Source organism: Cebidichthys violaceus, unplaced genomic scaffold, assembly GCF_023349555.1.
Source record: "Cebidichthys violaceus isolate CVI_PGR_0920_01 unplaced genomic scaffold, fCebVio1.0.p SCAF_27, whole genome shotgun sequence".
Taxonomy (NCBI): Eukaryota; Metazoa; Chordata; class Actinopteri; order Perciformes; family Stichaeidae; genus Cebidichthys; species Cebidichthys violaceus.
The window spans coordinates 5106501-5123255 of NW_027176450.1; the positions used below are offsets into that span (position 1 = coordinate 5106501).

The 16755-nt window shown below is 43.6% G+C and overlaps 1 protein-coding gene across 3 annotated transcripts in view; it reads left to right on the plus strand.

Annotated features, from left to right (window-relative positions):
- Positions 1–456: 456 nt before the first annotated feature.
- usp25 (ubiquitin specific peptidase 25) overlaps positions 457–16755 on the plus strand; it is a 28932-nt gene continuing 12633 nt past the window's right edge. For 2 of the 3 annotated variants that reach the window (XM_068721166.1, XM_068721164.1), the window contains exons 1-13: positions 457–674; positions 4235–4312; positions 4819–4963; positions 5336–5459; positions 6642–6804; positions 7866–7952; positions 9224–9361; positions 10781–10857; positions 11030–11103; positions 11704–11855; positions 14934–15061; positions 15162–15257; positions 15388–15552. In XM_068721166.1, the coding sequence (XP_068577267.1) occupies positions 633–674; positions 4235–4312; positions 4819–4963; positions 5336–5459; positions 6642–6804; positions 7866–7952; positions 9224–9361; positions 10781–10857; positions 11030–11103; positions 11704–11855; positions 14934–15061; positions 15162–15257; positions 15388–15552 (1469 nt within the window). In that variant the 5' untranslated portion in view covers positions 457–632. The remainder of the gene's footprint in view (positions 675–4234; positions 4313–4818; positions 4964–5335; positions 5460–6641; positions 6805–7865; positions 7953–9223; positions 9362–10780; positions 10858–11029; positions 11104–11703; positions 11856–14933; positions 15062–15161; positions 15258–15387; positions 15553–16755) is intronic. The other variant, XM_068721165.1, reaches the window with a different exon arrangement.

A 16755-nucleotide genomic window follows, 5' to 3' on the forward strand; every position in this document is an offset into this window, starting at 1 on the left:
TCACATTGCAGTTAGACTTGTTGTACATGTAATTACTTTGGTTCTCCTGCATTGAAACCAGTGTTAAGGCTATAGCAACCCACATTAAAGAAGCTGTTCCAAAGAATGAGAAATTATTAACAGGAAAGTGGAAAAACAAAATATCAAAAGCGCCTTAAGGACTTGGTGGATAAGAAGCCTGCAGAGCCTACACAACTAAGCACGTGCTACCTGGTAAGGTAAGTATTGAGCAACACACAGCTTCATTTCTGTATAATTTAAATATTAATCTAATATTAGAACGTTAGCATTTTAACTTAACTTATTGACTCCCATGTTTTCACAACATAATGCAAACCCAGGAAGGATGTGGTCAATAATACAATTACAAATAAGAGGCCCACAAAACGGACCCGTGACGTAAATGCAGTTCAGGCAGACGTGAGCAGTCGATCCCAGAACTCGGGCAAAGCAGAGCAATGTTTTCATGCCTGCTGACGACCTGCGCTAGTCACTCTGCCATGGCGCCCGTGATGTCGCTGCTGAAGGAGGGGACATCCTAGCACCGCGTTTTAATTCGCTTTAGTGAGAAGTATTCTGTGCGGTTCGCTACTCCAGGTTTGAATTTAATTGACTTTATCTCTGAACCCGCCATGACCGTGGAGCAGAATGTCCTCCAGCAGCATTCTCAGAAGGTAAGTTTACTGAAGCTAACTTGGTGGCTAGCTAACGTTAGCCTAATTGTACAGCCGCGTAGTTTTAGGGCTCAACGGACCCTTATAGTCGGCTAGTTCGCCTCCTGGTTAGTTAGCTAGACATCGAGTTACTTTTCTTGGTCACGGGCTGTTGCTGAGGAGCTGTTTCTAAATCTTAAGTTAATCTATTTGAACTAGGCCTGACGTTAGCCTAGCGTAAAGCGGTATCCAATATTGTGTTGCTAGTCGACGTTAGCTAACGGCACTACGTAACGCTAGCTAGTGTTAAAGTAAAGTTAAACCATAGCCTTGTGTCTGTACATTGGGTAACATCTACGATTGTCAGCAGTTCATACGTATTAATGCGGGAAAATGCTTCCCTTTGTAACATTAGCATCCCGGGCTAACTGTGTCGTCTGTAGAAATACACAAGGCAGAGTGTCACTGACAGATTTAACGCAATGTTAGTGTCGTCAACTTAGTGGTAATGCACGCTATAGAGTAACGTTACGTCGTTTGTTTTCACGGGCACTTTGTTGAGAACAACGTTACGTTGAGTTTGGAGAAGTGGAGACGCCGTGTTTGTGTGTACGAATGTTTCCTAGGTTACTCATCCCATATCTGATATCTTTGTTTACAAAGCATGGCCAGAGGCGGAGGTAGCGACGCAGCCTGGATGCTGGGCGGGGATTGAGTAACGTCAGCCGGATAGCAAGCCAAGTGTGTGATGGGTCATAACCGTGGAGGCAGATTATTAGGTTACATTTGATCAGGGTCTTAGTTTACGAAAGTCCAGTTGAGGTCGATTCCGTTGTTGAGACTTCTAGAAGTCACACCAGACCATGACTGCTTAAATGTAAATTAGGTTAGGTGTTTCCTCTGCTAGTCCACATGTGTAGTAAGTATTAGGTTTGCTTTGCTTTGCTATCTTTGACCATACTGTATGCAGTTAACACAGTGTTTACGTGTCTGACATAGTTCACTTATGTTAAAACCCAAACACTTGAATATGTGATGGGTTGAAGACCCAGGAGTCAGGAGTCTGGAGCATGGGCACAAATAAACACTGAACCATCTGCTGATGACTCAAAGTGTAACACAAACCCCTTTATGCAGTCTGACCTTTTGGGGCTGGAATGAATCCACGGTTAACAACAATGACGTGACAGGATTTATACAGTTTTGAGTAATTTTAGTACATGAAGTATGATCATAATGCCATGACTTATGAGCTTTTATGATTTGTTTTGACAATGCATGAGTGTTTTGCAGTTCTGCTCCATTGTTAGATTGCTTCAGGAGAGCAGGGTGTGGTGCAGGTTTTTATGGAGTGGCCTGTAGATAGTGAAATGTTTAAAGACCTCTTCTGTTTCTGTCTGTGCAACTTGTTTTTTGTTTGCAACTCCTTCACATGCGCATGCAAAGCGGCCGCGAGAACCGGATAGTAACCTGCTGTAAAGCCCCACAAGTTGTTCCCTGTACCAGGGTATGCAGAGAATTATGTTATTCATAAGCTCTTAATGGCCGATGACCTGTGTGGCAAACAGCCGTGTGTGTGTGTGTGTGTGTGTGTGTGTGTGTGTGTGTGTGTGTGTGTGTGTTTCTCAACTCGGCCCAAATCTGTCACAGGTGTAACTTCCCCTCACACTTCACTGACCCCGGCATCCATCTAGTCTCTGACAGTGAACAAATCACACTGTCATCTTCATAGTTGTCTCCAGTGGTTGAACCATGCTCAGAGATTTTATCAGCACATGAGTTACACTGATATGAATGCTTTGACACTGTAAACACTGGCAGCCATCATAATTATACTGACCTGCCGTGATTGGAGCCTTTGTTAAAAGCTGTGTTTTCTTCTGATAGTTTCTCTCTTCATTTCATTTTAGACAATGCATCTCCTAATAAGTAGCCCTGATTGTCAGGCATTGTCTCCAGGATACTTGTTATTGTCTACTGTGACATGTCAGAGTTGTGCTTGCTCTATGGGGTCGGTAGCTGAACACTTTCATGTTGTCAAATACCAATCTATAACTGATCTAACATGCTACATGAGTATCAAGCTAAGTTGGGTATACTTGTCTAATAAGCCGTGAGCGTGGTCACAGACAAATTTTATGTTCTAGTATGCGTATGATGTAATTACGCACAGGGGTTGTTGACTTATGTTGGAAACTAAAAATAACAAAAGTCATATGAACGATATAACTTGCCTGCACCAGCTGGCATTTTATGTGTCATTTCCAAATAGCTGTGTTGTTATTTTGTGTCTCTGATGGCAAGAAGATACATCTTACATCGCCGTAAACAAAATGTTGTGTATGTGGCAATGTGATATCAGGCCATGTTCACCCTTGGGCCGCTTAGAGAGCACTTTTTCCCTGAGCTCTCTGGAAGAGTGCCGGGCTTTGAAGCACATTTTACACAGTGGACAAACGGAATTACAATTTCCGGTCCATCACGTGATGCCATTGGGCCCAAAAAGACTTTTTCACATAGACTAAAAGAGATGCCTCCAACTCCCCGGGTATTCAAAAAACAAAAAACAATTAAACCAGCTCCCCAGCACTTTATTTATATCATTAGGTCCTTGTAGAATGCACCAGTAGCTGAATGAGCCAGAGAACGAGGCCTAGGAGGCAGGGTTAAAGGAACAACTAGTGAGCTTGCTCTATGGGCCCCATAATGCAGAAGATCGATGGAAGATCTGAGTCGGTTTTTACTCGGAAGTCGAACTGTTTTTGCTTCCTGCGCCACTGAGCATCTTTCCTACGACGCTGTATCCATTTCTCTTTCTACATCTGTGCCTTCTCTCAGACCCGAGGCCTGTTGCTTTGAGAATTCAGTAGTGTTGGAGAATTGCTGATGTTTAGTTAAGGAGCTGTCCAGATGTTCACATTTTATCATTTCACATGCGAGAACACAGCACAGAACACATGTTGGATGAAAGCTTGTCTTATGTTTCTTTACAACACGTCATTTTCCAAAGTGAAGTGTGAATGGGTTCCGTTGCCCCTTGTGTATTAGTTGTAGCAACTCCTTAAAAAGTGTGTCAAAACGTGACGTAGATGGTGGGTGGTGTGAAAACCACCTCCAGTATCGGGTCCCAAACCAAAGAAGTGACCCTCTTATCTGTTGCTGCTGCACCTGTGAGAGCTTCAGTCAGTGCTCCTCTCACTCAAGACTCAGCCTCAGACTTGTGGCTTGAACAGACACTAAGTGCTCTGCCCCATTATTTATAGTGCATTCATTCAGGCCTCACTTTGCAGGTGAAGTGTGTGTGTGGTGAGGCCATGCGGTCCAGCTGGGTTTGACATCAGTAGGTCATCAGACTTGGTGGACTCATTAATAAGGATGAGAATCGACAGGTCCGATTAGAGGCTCAGATTAGATCATTTATTTGTGCTTCAAGTTCATATAAGTCATGTTAAATTAGAATTTATAACATTGTGATTTCACATTAGCATTATTCTGTGATTTGCAGATACTGATGCCCTCTTACCCATCATGCTCTTCTCTGAACTGCCTCGTATCTTCCTCTCTTCTTCTCCCTTCAATAGCACCAGCAGACTCTACTTAACCAGTTGAGGGAGGTCACAGGCACCACAGACGTTCAGCTGCTCCAGCAGGCGCTGCAGGTACATCGTGAACCATTACACGTGTATAAATATACACACTGTTCTCTGGCTGTTTGTCCTTCTGTCTCTTTCACACACCTTCGGATATCACCGAATGCAGAGACTGTTTGCAGGCTGTTTTCAACATAACTCATCCAAACACACACACACACACAGCAGAAACAGCCGCTCCGCTCTCACAGAAGCATCATCACATGTTCCTTGTACGACCCGCTTCATGTGAGAGACAGGTGGGAAGTTTTTGTACCTCAAACATACATTTAACCGTTTATATGAAACTGCTGGTCCATGTTGTTCCACACACGTCGCTACTAAACCACGCACACAGTTTTATATTAGATAAACACACTGTCGATCTTACCGACTTTTTTGTAGATGAGCAGTTGTAATCCTCACCTCTTGGAAGCATAAGCTGAAGTCAGGTTCAAGTGGAGTGTTCCTGCTATTTCTTGTCCTGTGTTTATACCCGGCTGACATGAGCCTCATCAAACACATTGTTACTGCAGGTTAGCAATGGAGACCTGGCCGAGGCTGTTGCGTTTTTGACGGAGAAGAACGCCAAGGTTCCTCAGCAAGATGAAACGACCTACTACCAGACGTCCCAGGTGGCCAGCGACAGATACATCAGCGTCGGCAGCCAGGCAGACACAAGTGAGCGGCTTGCTTAAACGTTAAGGCCCGGAAGCTCGAGAGACCTCACAAGGATGATTAAAAGAAAACAGAAACGTGTAATTTTCAACCAGCTCTGTGTCATTGCTGTGTGGGCAGTGTGTGGAAAGGAACGGCGCCTCGGCCTCCCCCTTGCCGCCACCGCCCAGAGCTACCGGCTCGTTTGCCGGCAGAGTTTTGCTGGCAGATAGGTTGCTGGCAGATAGGGTGCTGGCAACATGGAGGGAAGCCAACACTGCGATGACAAAGCAGGCTGAAAACGAGTATCCCTTTCAAAGAAAATGTGAGTCAGAAACCATGTAGAATCCAGTTCATGCAAACACATTCCAGCTTTGTGTGTTTTACTTGATGCAGATGTGATTGACCTGACTGGGGACGATAAGGATGACCTGCAGAGGGCCATCGCCCTTAGCCTAGAGGAGTCCAACCGGGCGTTCAGGGAGACGGGCATCACTGATGAGGAGCAGGCCATCAGCAGGTGGGCTCGGCAGCATGACTGACTAATGACAAAACATCTGACCAAATGGTTTCAAAACAGTTTGCACCGATCCTTAAATGAAAATGAATAACACAGGACCCCTGTAGTAATCAGTGATGTCCTGAGCCCATTCTAAGGATCGCTGTTGAGGAGCATCCAAGCATGTTTTAATGGATCGTTCCAGCTGATCAAGATCCCATCCCTTCTTTACTGTACTCTTCTGTGTTTTGTTCACCTCAGCATGCCAATGGTAATGGCAGCCGCGCTCAACATTCAAGTGAAAATTACAGTGTTTGAATGTGAAAAATGATTTGTTAGCACCTTTGATCCAGATCTGTTCTGAAGATTGTTTATGAGGTAAAACCACCTGATTTATCACATAATAGTTACATGTAACAACAAATCATTCCTGTCAAAGAGAGCTGCGTTTGAACAAAAATGCAGTTGAAATTGAGTCTTGACTATTTTATACATTGCCGGACAAGGTTTGAGGTTTAATGTCAAATAATGGAATCACCTCTTAAACCTAATTTTTTCCCTTTCATTCACCGTCCAAGACACTGCAAATGGTCACCTACCCTGTAATTCATGCGATTAGCTTATTACGTCCCGATACGGGAGAATAAAAGCCTCCTGAATGTAACATTTTAATACAAAAGTACAACGTGACCTGACACTGGCAGTGTAATTACACCCGTTGACAAGGAGCCCTCTCATGTCTATCTGTCGCTTTGGAGAACCACCTCTGAACTCTGTGGATGGAAGGATGCGGTCGGGAGGGAGCGTTGTGAACAGCTGGGGTGGAGGTCAGAGGTCATGGTCACTGTGACCTCACATTCCACCCATTCTCCTCAACCTATTGGAGGAACACCTGGACTCCAGCATGAACTGATTACAATGTGGAGGTCAAAGGTCACTGTGGCCTTACAAACAACTCAATAATTCATTAATTATGATGATTTCACTCAAATGTTTCGTAGGATGAAATGATACAGACATGAGCCAATGAGTGAAATGAACTTCCACAGTTGGAATGTTACATAAAGCAGGTAATCCCTCTACCGCCGCTGAGTTCAGCTGCCAAATGTAGTCTGGCAATGCTGAAATCATGTGGTAGAAAAATCAGGTCCATTACTGTACGCTGAATTTGTTTGTTTTGACTTTTTTTTTTTTTTTTTTAAGAGTTTTGGAGGCCAGCATAGCAGAGAACAAGGCAAGTCTGAAGCGGACCCACACGGAAGTGTGGAGCGACTCACCCAACCCGCATGACAGGAAGAGGGTAGACACCTGCCCCGTGGGCCTGAAAAATGTTGGCAATACCTGCTGGTTCAGTGCTGTCATACAGGTGGGCACACACACTTCTTCTTTAGTTCTGCTACAGTCATGGCCCCATAGGTCTTGACTTTTGCGTTTGTTAGTGCGGTGGCATGTAACCTGCTGCGGTCGTCCTCAGCAGCAGTCGTGGATAAGACGGTATTCTGAATGTTGGGAAGTACTGGGACAGTTTTAGCCCAGCTGGCACAAAGACTCAGTGTCTTGTTTGCTGGTGGAGTCGGTGGTAGAATGTGACCTGAGCTGAAATATGCTAGATGAACACTGGATACACCATCACATGGTGTAATGGAACCCCCGCCCTTCAACCTGATCTCACTGCACTTGGTGCCAGAACAGAAGTAAACAACTTTTTCTTTTTCAAATAAGATATCCAAATCTTGAAGACTGTGACATCTACTTTCATGTACCAAACAGAAATTCAACCATTGTGACTCTGATTTAGAGCAGGGAGAGTAAGTGGCTCTTGTTATACCGGTGCCCCAGTGTGTGTAGTTTGTAGTAACAGTGAATCTGATTATGTAGAACTTTCAATAATGCGTTTCCTTACTTTCTACATCACCTCCGGCTGTTTTTCAGTACTTATCACACGCTGCAACAAGCACTGTGTGCACAGTATTGCAAGTAATGCAGAAAGGCTGCAGGTTGATGTCATATTTGTGTATGGTCCAACTTTAATTTCTGTTTTATGAACCACAGCTGGCAGAAGCATGAGACAAATTGACTTGCATGGGTTGGAATTGCCAGATGGGAAGTGTTGATGTAATTAAAGAGAGCGTAAGCTTTTCATTAAGAATTGTGTTTTAATTAGGAGAATGTAGAGGATAGACACAAAGTGATTGAGAAACAGTGTCTTGCACATATAGCATGCATGTAAAGTGTACCAAGTAGTGTGACTGATTCTACGAAGTTGAAACCGTAAGGCAGTTATTCCACACGGTGTATAAGGTCTTAAGTTATTCTATGCCTGTTGTGATCATGGTTTCTCTCTGACATGAAGCACTGTGTGTGGACCAGGGCTGTCTTTATTATTGGACGTTATTAACATGTCTCTATTCCTCTTCAAACTTAAAGTCTCTGTTCAACCTGCTGGAGTTCCAGAGACTTGTGCTTAACTACTCACCGCCGGCCCGAGTGCACGACCTGCCTCGCAACCAAAAGGTGAGACCAGGGGGAGAAACCAAAAGTTAAATCACAATACCATATTAAATACATTAAGATACATAAAGACGAGACGTTTGAGACGATTCATATGCCCATATAACACAATCGGCTACATTTTTATCAACTCACAAAAAGCAACTAAAATATGATTTGACAATTGAATTACTGGGCTCATCCAGACTTTTGAATGAAAAAGTATTTATTCACTGACAAATGAACCGTACACACACTGCACTGCTACGTTCACATGCGCTCCTTCTCTAAACCAGCCAACGCACACTCGCAATCGTTACACCGTTAGCACTGCTCGCTAACTCCACTAGCTAACACTGCTAACACTGATTGAATGTTTGGAAAGAAAGCGTGCTTGGACGGGAATGATGAAACCGACGTCCCATGGGAATTTAAAAATACACGCTTATCTTAAAGGTGATGTTTTCACTTTGCATCAATGGAATCGTTGATCATTGAATCGATCCAGATCGATGGCTCCTTACAGCCCTACCCAGACCTTTCTACCAGCAGTTACAAAGTGACAGGGTGACGCTTTTAAATGCTTTGTGGTTCAATCGCCAGTGTGTGCCACATCAGTTCTGTTTCTATCCTTTCTAGTCTCTCACAGCTACCAGTGCTTCAGCTCCTCATGCCCTAAGGTCACTGCAGCTTAGAGCTGCGCCCCGATAGTTCACGTAACTCACTGCTAGCAAGCTACAAGAATTCTCTCCCTTTGAGAAATGTTTGATGAAACCTCCATGTTCCTCCTCCAGAACAGAAGTGAGCATGCAGAGAGTGTGTGTGACCTGAAGTTGTGCAAATCGGAGATGCTCAAGTGTGTCCGGCTACAGTCCGACTAGTTCTCAGTAGGGAGAATATGGACAAACAAAAAAGATGCTGAGCGCTCAGCATAGGCTGTCACTAATCCGGTCTAAGCCTCTGCTGTTGAAGTGTGGTGTGTGGCAGTCCTCTCTTCATAGAGTCCCTTTGGTCCTAACAACTGACCTTTGACTTCAGCAGGGTGACACTGCTAGTGCTTAGAAGCTAATCTTCACATCAGCATCCCTAACGGGCTTGCAATACACTGGCGGAACATTTCATATCTTATATTTTGAAAGTCAAAAATACACCATGCTGTCCTTGAACACCTCTAATCTAAAGTAAGGCTGGTGATCTTCACGTGGAGGGGGATATTTTCAGTTTCACTCTGAGATGAGGAACGCTGACTTGACTATTTGATTCACTAAATTGCTGATTGTTTTAACTTTGACCAGGAACACAGGAACCTGCCCTTCATGCAGGAGCTGAGGAACCTCTTCTCCCTCATGGTGGGGTCCAAGAGGAAATATGTGGATCCGTCACGAGCTGTGGAAATCCTCAAAGACGCCTTCAAGTCCAGTGAGTCGCAGCAGGTAAGCTTCTTTCTGCCAAAACCTGTTTCCATATGATAAACTCACCCAGCATTCAATGGTGTTCAATGAAAAGAACGCCATTATAGCAAGCAGGTTAGAGATGCTCTTCTTGTTACTACTTCAGTATATGCTACGGAGGTCCGAACAGTTATTAATCACTATCTGCAGCTGGGGCGGCCGTGGCTCAACGGGTAGAGAGGGTTGTGTGGTTCGATCCTCGGCTGCTACGTGTCCCTGAGCAAGACGCTGAACCCCTAAAAAACCGCTCCCCGGGCGCTTCTCAGTAGCCCACTGCTCCCAATAAGCTAGGGATGGGTCAAATGCAGAAGTTACATTTCGTATATGTGTGTATGATGACAATAAAGTGAACTTCTTATGAACATTTAGGACTGTACTAGCCTAGATCCATTAACACATAGTAATACACTGAACTCAAACAATGATGAGAAATGTTTCAGTCGGATGCCAAACTTTGACTTTTTGTCCTGGACCTCATTGCTGCTGTTGATGCAGTCGATCACCAAGTTATTTTAAATATACTGATTCACTCATTGTTATCCATTATATTTGGTCAATTACATTGAAAATTAATCGTTAAGATTAATAGATAAAATGATCGATAGATGGATATAAAATGAGTCGTCAGTGGTGTCCTTACTGTCCTTTTCTTTCATAATTGATACAATTTCATAATTGTAGAAACATCTGCGTTTGTCTCTGCTGTGTGCACATGTATAAATCCCTTCACACACGTCTTGTGACTGCTCAGTTTCTACTGACTCAGTTCTACTGGATCCGAGACACCTGACCTCCCTCATCTATAACTAATAATCCTGACACTCACCCCTCTGAACCCTGCAAAACATAATATTGACTAGGAGTTATCTGTTTGTGCATATATCCTATAAAGTGACGTACACATGTCAAATTCACAACGCCGCTGTGTTCTTCTTACATAAGCATGAAGCCCTCTGCTCTGTGCTCATCAGTCATGTCACCACTCTGTATTAGTCAGAGAGGCATTGACCTGAATTACCGGCTGGCATTGGTGTCAATGAGATGATGGCCTCGTGGCATGCGGGTCCCCTTTGAAGTCCAGCACTCTGCCAGCTCATCCGCTAAGACGAGTCACCTCATAAGTGTATGTCAGCAGATAAAAGACATAATGATTTCACTGATTGGACTGTCTTGCTCCTAGGACCAGTTAAGTCCTGTAGTTTGACTCCGTGACATGCACGGCCCAAAGGCAGCCCTGTAATTTCTCATTTTTTGTGTGTGTGTGTGTGTGTGTGTGTGTGTGTGTGTGTGTGTGTGTGTGTGTGTGTGTGTGTGTGTGTGTGTGTGTGTGTGTGTGTGTGTGTGTGTGTGTGTGTGTGTGTGTGTGTGTGTGTGTGTGTGTGTGTGCGCTCTCCTCAACAGCAGGATGTGAGCGAGTTCACCCACAAGCTGCTGGACTGGCTGGAGGACGCCTTCCAGATGAAGGCTGAGGAAGACAGGTATTCACAAGTCTCTCCCTCCAGAGGTCACCGTTAAGAGTGGACGTGCGGTAGACTTGTGCTCCTTGGTGTTATTGGGCAGCACGTTTTAAAGCAGAGAATCAAATGTACATGGTTTACGTTGAACTGAATCAAAACTGCCTCCTGTCAACATCTTTCTTTGTGCTTTCAGGGAGGGTGAGAAGCCAAAGAACCCCATGGTGGAGCTCTTCTATGGTCGCTTCCTTGCCGTGGGCGTCCTGGAAGGTGAGATGAGCTGTTCAGTAAAGACAGAAAGCGAGGGGGGACCACAGAGACACGAAGTGTTAGCGTGGTCCGTCCTTGCCCCTAGTAATGAAAGGTGACCTTGTCTTAATGAGACACGCTCCATGTAAAAGAGGAGAGCGGCTGCATTGATTGTGGAAGACCTTGATGGCTGATTGACATTGTGCTTATTATGCGTGACAATACTGGCCCAGAGCCACAAAGCTGGGCCAGTGGACTCTGCTGCTCAAGAAATGACCTTAATGCCTCATCTGCATGTCCGCTAGCAACTCCTCTCTCCCTTTGTTTTGCTTATCATCAGTAGTTGATGTAAGGAGGTCTGTGCAGCTGTTTAATGAGGAGTGAGGGACTGCTGAACAAGTGAAAATCAGCTTACATGCAAACAAGTGTGAAAGTTATTGCATTTCCTTTCACGCTCATTGCCTTTCCAACTCTTCTATCACACCTGGTCTCTCTCTCTCTCTCTCTCTCTCTCTCTCTCTCTCTCTCTCTCTCTCTCTCTCTCTCTCTCTCTCTCTCTCTCTCTCTTTCTTTCTCTCGCTCTCTTTCTTCTTCCCCCCCTGTCTTTCTGCAACTCCACAGGTAAAAAGTTTGAGAACACAGAGATGTTCGGGCAGTACCCGCTGCAGGTGAATGGCTTCAAGGATCTCCATGAATGTCTGGAGGCCGCGATGATTGAGGGCGAGATCGAGTCCCTGCACTCGGCAGAGAACTCTGCCAGGTCTGGACAAGAGGTCAGTGCCAAAGCAGTATGATTACAGTTGTAGCTGAGTTGAGCAGCTAATTACCAGGCCAGTGCACCCAGCCCTCTGGAAAAGCACCAGCCGTCACGAGGGAGGGAGGGAGGAGAAACACTCATCCACATCATTTAGGAATTCAGGGTTTCCCCCAGAAAAATGGTGAAAAAACTAAACTTCTTCGTGTTCAAAACTCTTTTTCTGCATACAAAATAAATAAATGGACGTTGCAGCCATGCACTTAGAATAACAGGACATGTTACCAATATATATCTGATCATATATTGCTTGAGTTTCTGTTCACTTTAAATTAGACAAAAATACTCCTGTTATTTTCAACACTTTGGTGTTCTGGATTACTCATCTAAAGTGTTAGTGTCCTATTTCAGTCACTGTGGGTGTATTTGTGTTGATGCCAGCCAAACTATATGTTGTAGTAAGGTACTTGTACCACAGGATGGCAGTAGCTACATATGAAGCACCATGTGAGAACCACACCTTCCTGCTCCTGTTTTACAAAAGCCTTTTTAGAAAGTGAAAAGTTTCTATCCACTGTAACAGGGCTTTTGCTTTGAAAAAGATGCCGGAAGTGCTGAGCTTACAAAGGCCTGTCTAATATAACGTATTGATATGTTCATATATGAATGTATCAAAAGTGTCAATTACCAACAATGACATAACACTTCTTTGTACAAGTCAAGTGTTCTGCAAGTAGTAAACAATACAAATAAATACTCAATGGGTATACATTGAGTGGATGATTATGTACATACACTATGTACTGTATGTACAGTGTACAGCATTTATATTGACAGTGACATGATATGTTCAGATTTAAGAGATATATATATATATATATATATATATATATATATATATATATATATATATATATATATATATATTTTAGTGTTGGAGGGTCACTGACAATGAGCAACTGATTTAACTGTTCATCAGAGTGACAAAAAGTTCTTGTGTCCGTCTGGATATATAAGCATATAGTGTGTATACAGTTGTGGTCAAAAGTTTACATACACTTGTAAAGAACATAATGTCATGGCTCTCTTGAGTTTCCCCGTTATTTCTACAACTCTGATTTTTCTCTGATAGAGTGATTGGAACAGATACTTCTTTGTCACAAAAAACATTCATGAAGTTTGGTTCTTTCATGACTTAATTATGGGTTAACAGAAAAAGTGATCAAATCTGCTGGGTCAAAAATATACATACAGCAGTGCTAATATTTGGTTACATGTCCCTTGGCCATTTTCACTTCAATTAGGCGCTTTTGGTAGCCATCCACAAGCTTCTGGCAAGCTTCTCGTTGAATCTTTGACCACTCCTCTTGACAGAATTGGTGCAGTTCAGTTAAATTTGATGGCTTTCTGACATGGACTTGTTTCTTCAGCATTGTCCACATGTTCTCAATGGGATTTAAGTCAGGACTTTGGGAAGGCCATTCTAAAACCCTAATTCTAGCCTGATTTAGCCATTCCATTACCACTTTTGATGTGTGTTTGGGGTCATTGTCCTGTTGGAACACCCAACTGCGCCCAAGACCCAACCTTTGGGCTGATGATTTTAGGTTATCTTGAAGAATTTGAAGGTAATCCTCCTTCTTCATTATCCCATTTACTCTCTGTAAAGCACCAGTTCCATTGGCAGCAAAACAGCCCCACAGCATACTACTACCACCACCGTGCTTGACGGTAGGCATGGTGTTCTTGGGGTTAAAGGCCTCACCTTTTCTCCTCCAAACATATTGCTGGGCATTGTGGCCAAACAGCTCGATTTTTGTTTCGTCTGACCACAGAACTTTCCTCCAGAAGGTCTTATCTTTGTCCATGTGATCAGCAGCAAACTTCAGTCGAGCCTTAAGGTGCCGCTTTTGGAGCAAGGGCTTCCTTCTTGCACGGCAGCCTCTCAGTCCATGGAGATGCAAAACACGCTTGACTGTGGACACTGACACCTGTGTTCCAGCAGCTTCTAATTCTTGGCAGATCTGCTTTTTGGTGGTTCTCGGTTGACTCTTCACCCTCCTGACCAATTTTCTCTCAGCAGCAGGTGATAGCTTGCGTTTTCTTCCTGATCGTGGCAGTGACAAAACAGTGCCATGCACTTTATACTTACAAACAATTGTTTGCACTGTTGCTCTTGGGACCTGCAGCTGCTTTGAAATGGCTCCAAGTGACTTTCCTGACTTGTTCAAGTCAACGATTCGCTTTTTCAGATCCATGCTGAGCTCCTTTGACTTTCCCATTGTAGCGTTTGTGGGCGTTTGTATCCAATGAGCCCTATTTAAATGGCCTCAGAGAAGTCACCGGCTGTAGTCACTCATAATCACTCACAAGAAGTTAAGAGGCCATGCTATGAAGCTCATTTCATTGGCACAACTTTCTAAGTCACCAAAATTGCTAATTCATGTTGCTGTATGTATATTTTTGACCCAGCAGATTTGATCACTTTTTCTGTTAACCCATAATAAAGTCATGAAAGAACCAAACTTCATGAATGTTTTTTGTGACAAAGAAGTATCTGTTCCAATCACTCTATCAGAGAAAAATCAGAGTTGTAGAAATAACGGGGAAACTCAAGAGAGCCATGACATTATGTTCTTTACAAGTGTATGTAAACTTTTGACCACAACTGTATATCTACTGGTGACCTGCTTGTCTCTTCCATGGAAAATAATCAGAAACTTATTGAATCTATTTTTGTTTCTTTAAAATGTTATTGCGTTTTGAATGTTCTGTGTCCTTATTTCTTCTTTTGTTCATTTTTCATCTATGGGCACCTGTGCTCATAGTAATGCATGTAAGCGTAGAACCCTGATGCAGAGAGTTCAGGATATCTGAGTAGTTGCAGTACATCACAAACAACAAGTTTCCATTGTGAGCTCACACCCATGTAACAAAGTAACAAAGTGATGCAAATCCAGTGCAAGAGTTGGGGAGAAATAGTTACTTTTTTCCTAAATGAAGAACTGAATGATGAAGAGAAACGGTCTTTAACAAGCTTTATATCCTGACACGATGAGAGAATTCATCTCGGGATCAACATCCTATTTTCCTCCAGCACTGGTTCACAGAACTCCCTCCTGTGTTGACCTTCGAACTGTCAAGATTTGAGTTTAACCAAGCCCTGGGCCGACCGGAGAAGATCCACAACAAGCTGGAGTTCTCCTCTATGCTCTACATGGACAGGTAATATAAATGTTAGCGCTGGCCTTGATTGTAGAATCTTCAGTATTTGTCTCTTCTGTGTTTGAGGCTGAAGCCTCTGCTGTGGTGTTTGTGTTGGAAGGTACATGGACAGGAACAGGGAAATAACCAGGATCAAGAGGGAGGAGATCAGGAGGCTGAAGGAGCATCTGACGCTGCTTCAACAGCGACTGGAGAGGTACTACTAGTTTACTAATAACTGAGCTCTCCAGACAGCTGTGGAGATGTCTGCCTCTATGTCCTCTTTTATTATTTCTCTCTCTCCTCTGCATTCCTAACGCTCCCTCGTTCTCTCCGCTTTCTTACAGGTATCTGAGTTACGGCTCTGGCCCCAAGAGGTTCCCTCTGGCAGATGTCCTCCAGTACGCCATGGAGTTTGCCTCCAGCAAGCCGGTGTGCACCTCCCCAGTGGAAGACATTGACTCGTCAGCACCCCCCGGTGGCACGACAGGACAACAGCTGTCCCCACCGAGGCAAGTTTCATAACAAGATGGCATGCCCGTCATGTTTTTATCCTCTCAACTGCACAAACATGGTTTGTTGAATTAATGAATCCTGCCAGGTCATCAGTAGACGCAGGTTTGTGTCGACAAGACACAAAGTCTTATTTCAACCTAAAATAACAGATTTATTTGGGTCTTTTGGGAGTTGTAAACTCATTTGAAGTTGATATGGTGAACTTGTTAAGAAACGTGTATTCATACATACAGTAGTTACAGAGCAACATTCATTAGGGTTCATGTTTCTGACTACCGGAGGAACGTTAAGTCCAATATTCACTCTATTTTACCTGTTTTTATCTCTACTTCTCTGGCTCTTAAAACCTCTTGAGCCCCAATGGCTTTTTTCATTAATTTACTGATATTTACACATCTGATCAAATCTCACAAGTGTTCCCTTTTGTTCTTCAAATAGTCCTTGTGGTTGCAGAGAAACTCTTTTTAGCATGGGTATGCAGTTTTCGAGCAGAGGCCTAAAAATAGGGTTTGGGTTTAACAGGCTGCTAAATGCTGCACTCTGTTCACCGACTGTCTCTAACTGTGTCTGCTGAGCAGGTAGTGGACATCGCCTTTTTAAAACTTTGTTGTGGAACAGAGCTGCCTTGTGTGGCTAAAAACAACACTGAGCGGTGAGAGTGAACCAAAACTTACCGACAACGTAGCTGAACAGCTGAATCTCACAATGAGCTGCAGATTCAGCTGATAATCCTCTGTAGAGTCATCACCGCACGTGGATTCTATTCTTGTAAATTACTCGTACATGCCACTTAAGAACCACTCTTTTCACCTGAGTGTTGTTAGCATGTTAGCGGTATTGCTCTAGTGATGGCGGTGTTGGTCGGTCAACCCATCTCTTTGGTCCACACTGACTCTGACTTTGATTATAAGATAGATGGTGATCTCCTGAATTTTCAGTCAAATTTTTATTTCTCCAATACTTTGTTTTATGTCCACATACCAGTAAAACTGATGACATTCCCATCAGCCTCAGCTGTGACTTGATAATTAGCAAATGTTGGCACGCTAACACGGTAAACGAAGAGCTCCACCTGTTCATAGGAGCGCATGAGTACGTTCACTGGGGTCAAGTGTTTGGGCCAGTTAGGCCGGGCGTTGACGTTTGACGTACTTGCATGGATTATGTTTCTTCCTTTAGTCCTTTATATTTATTTAATG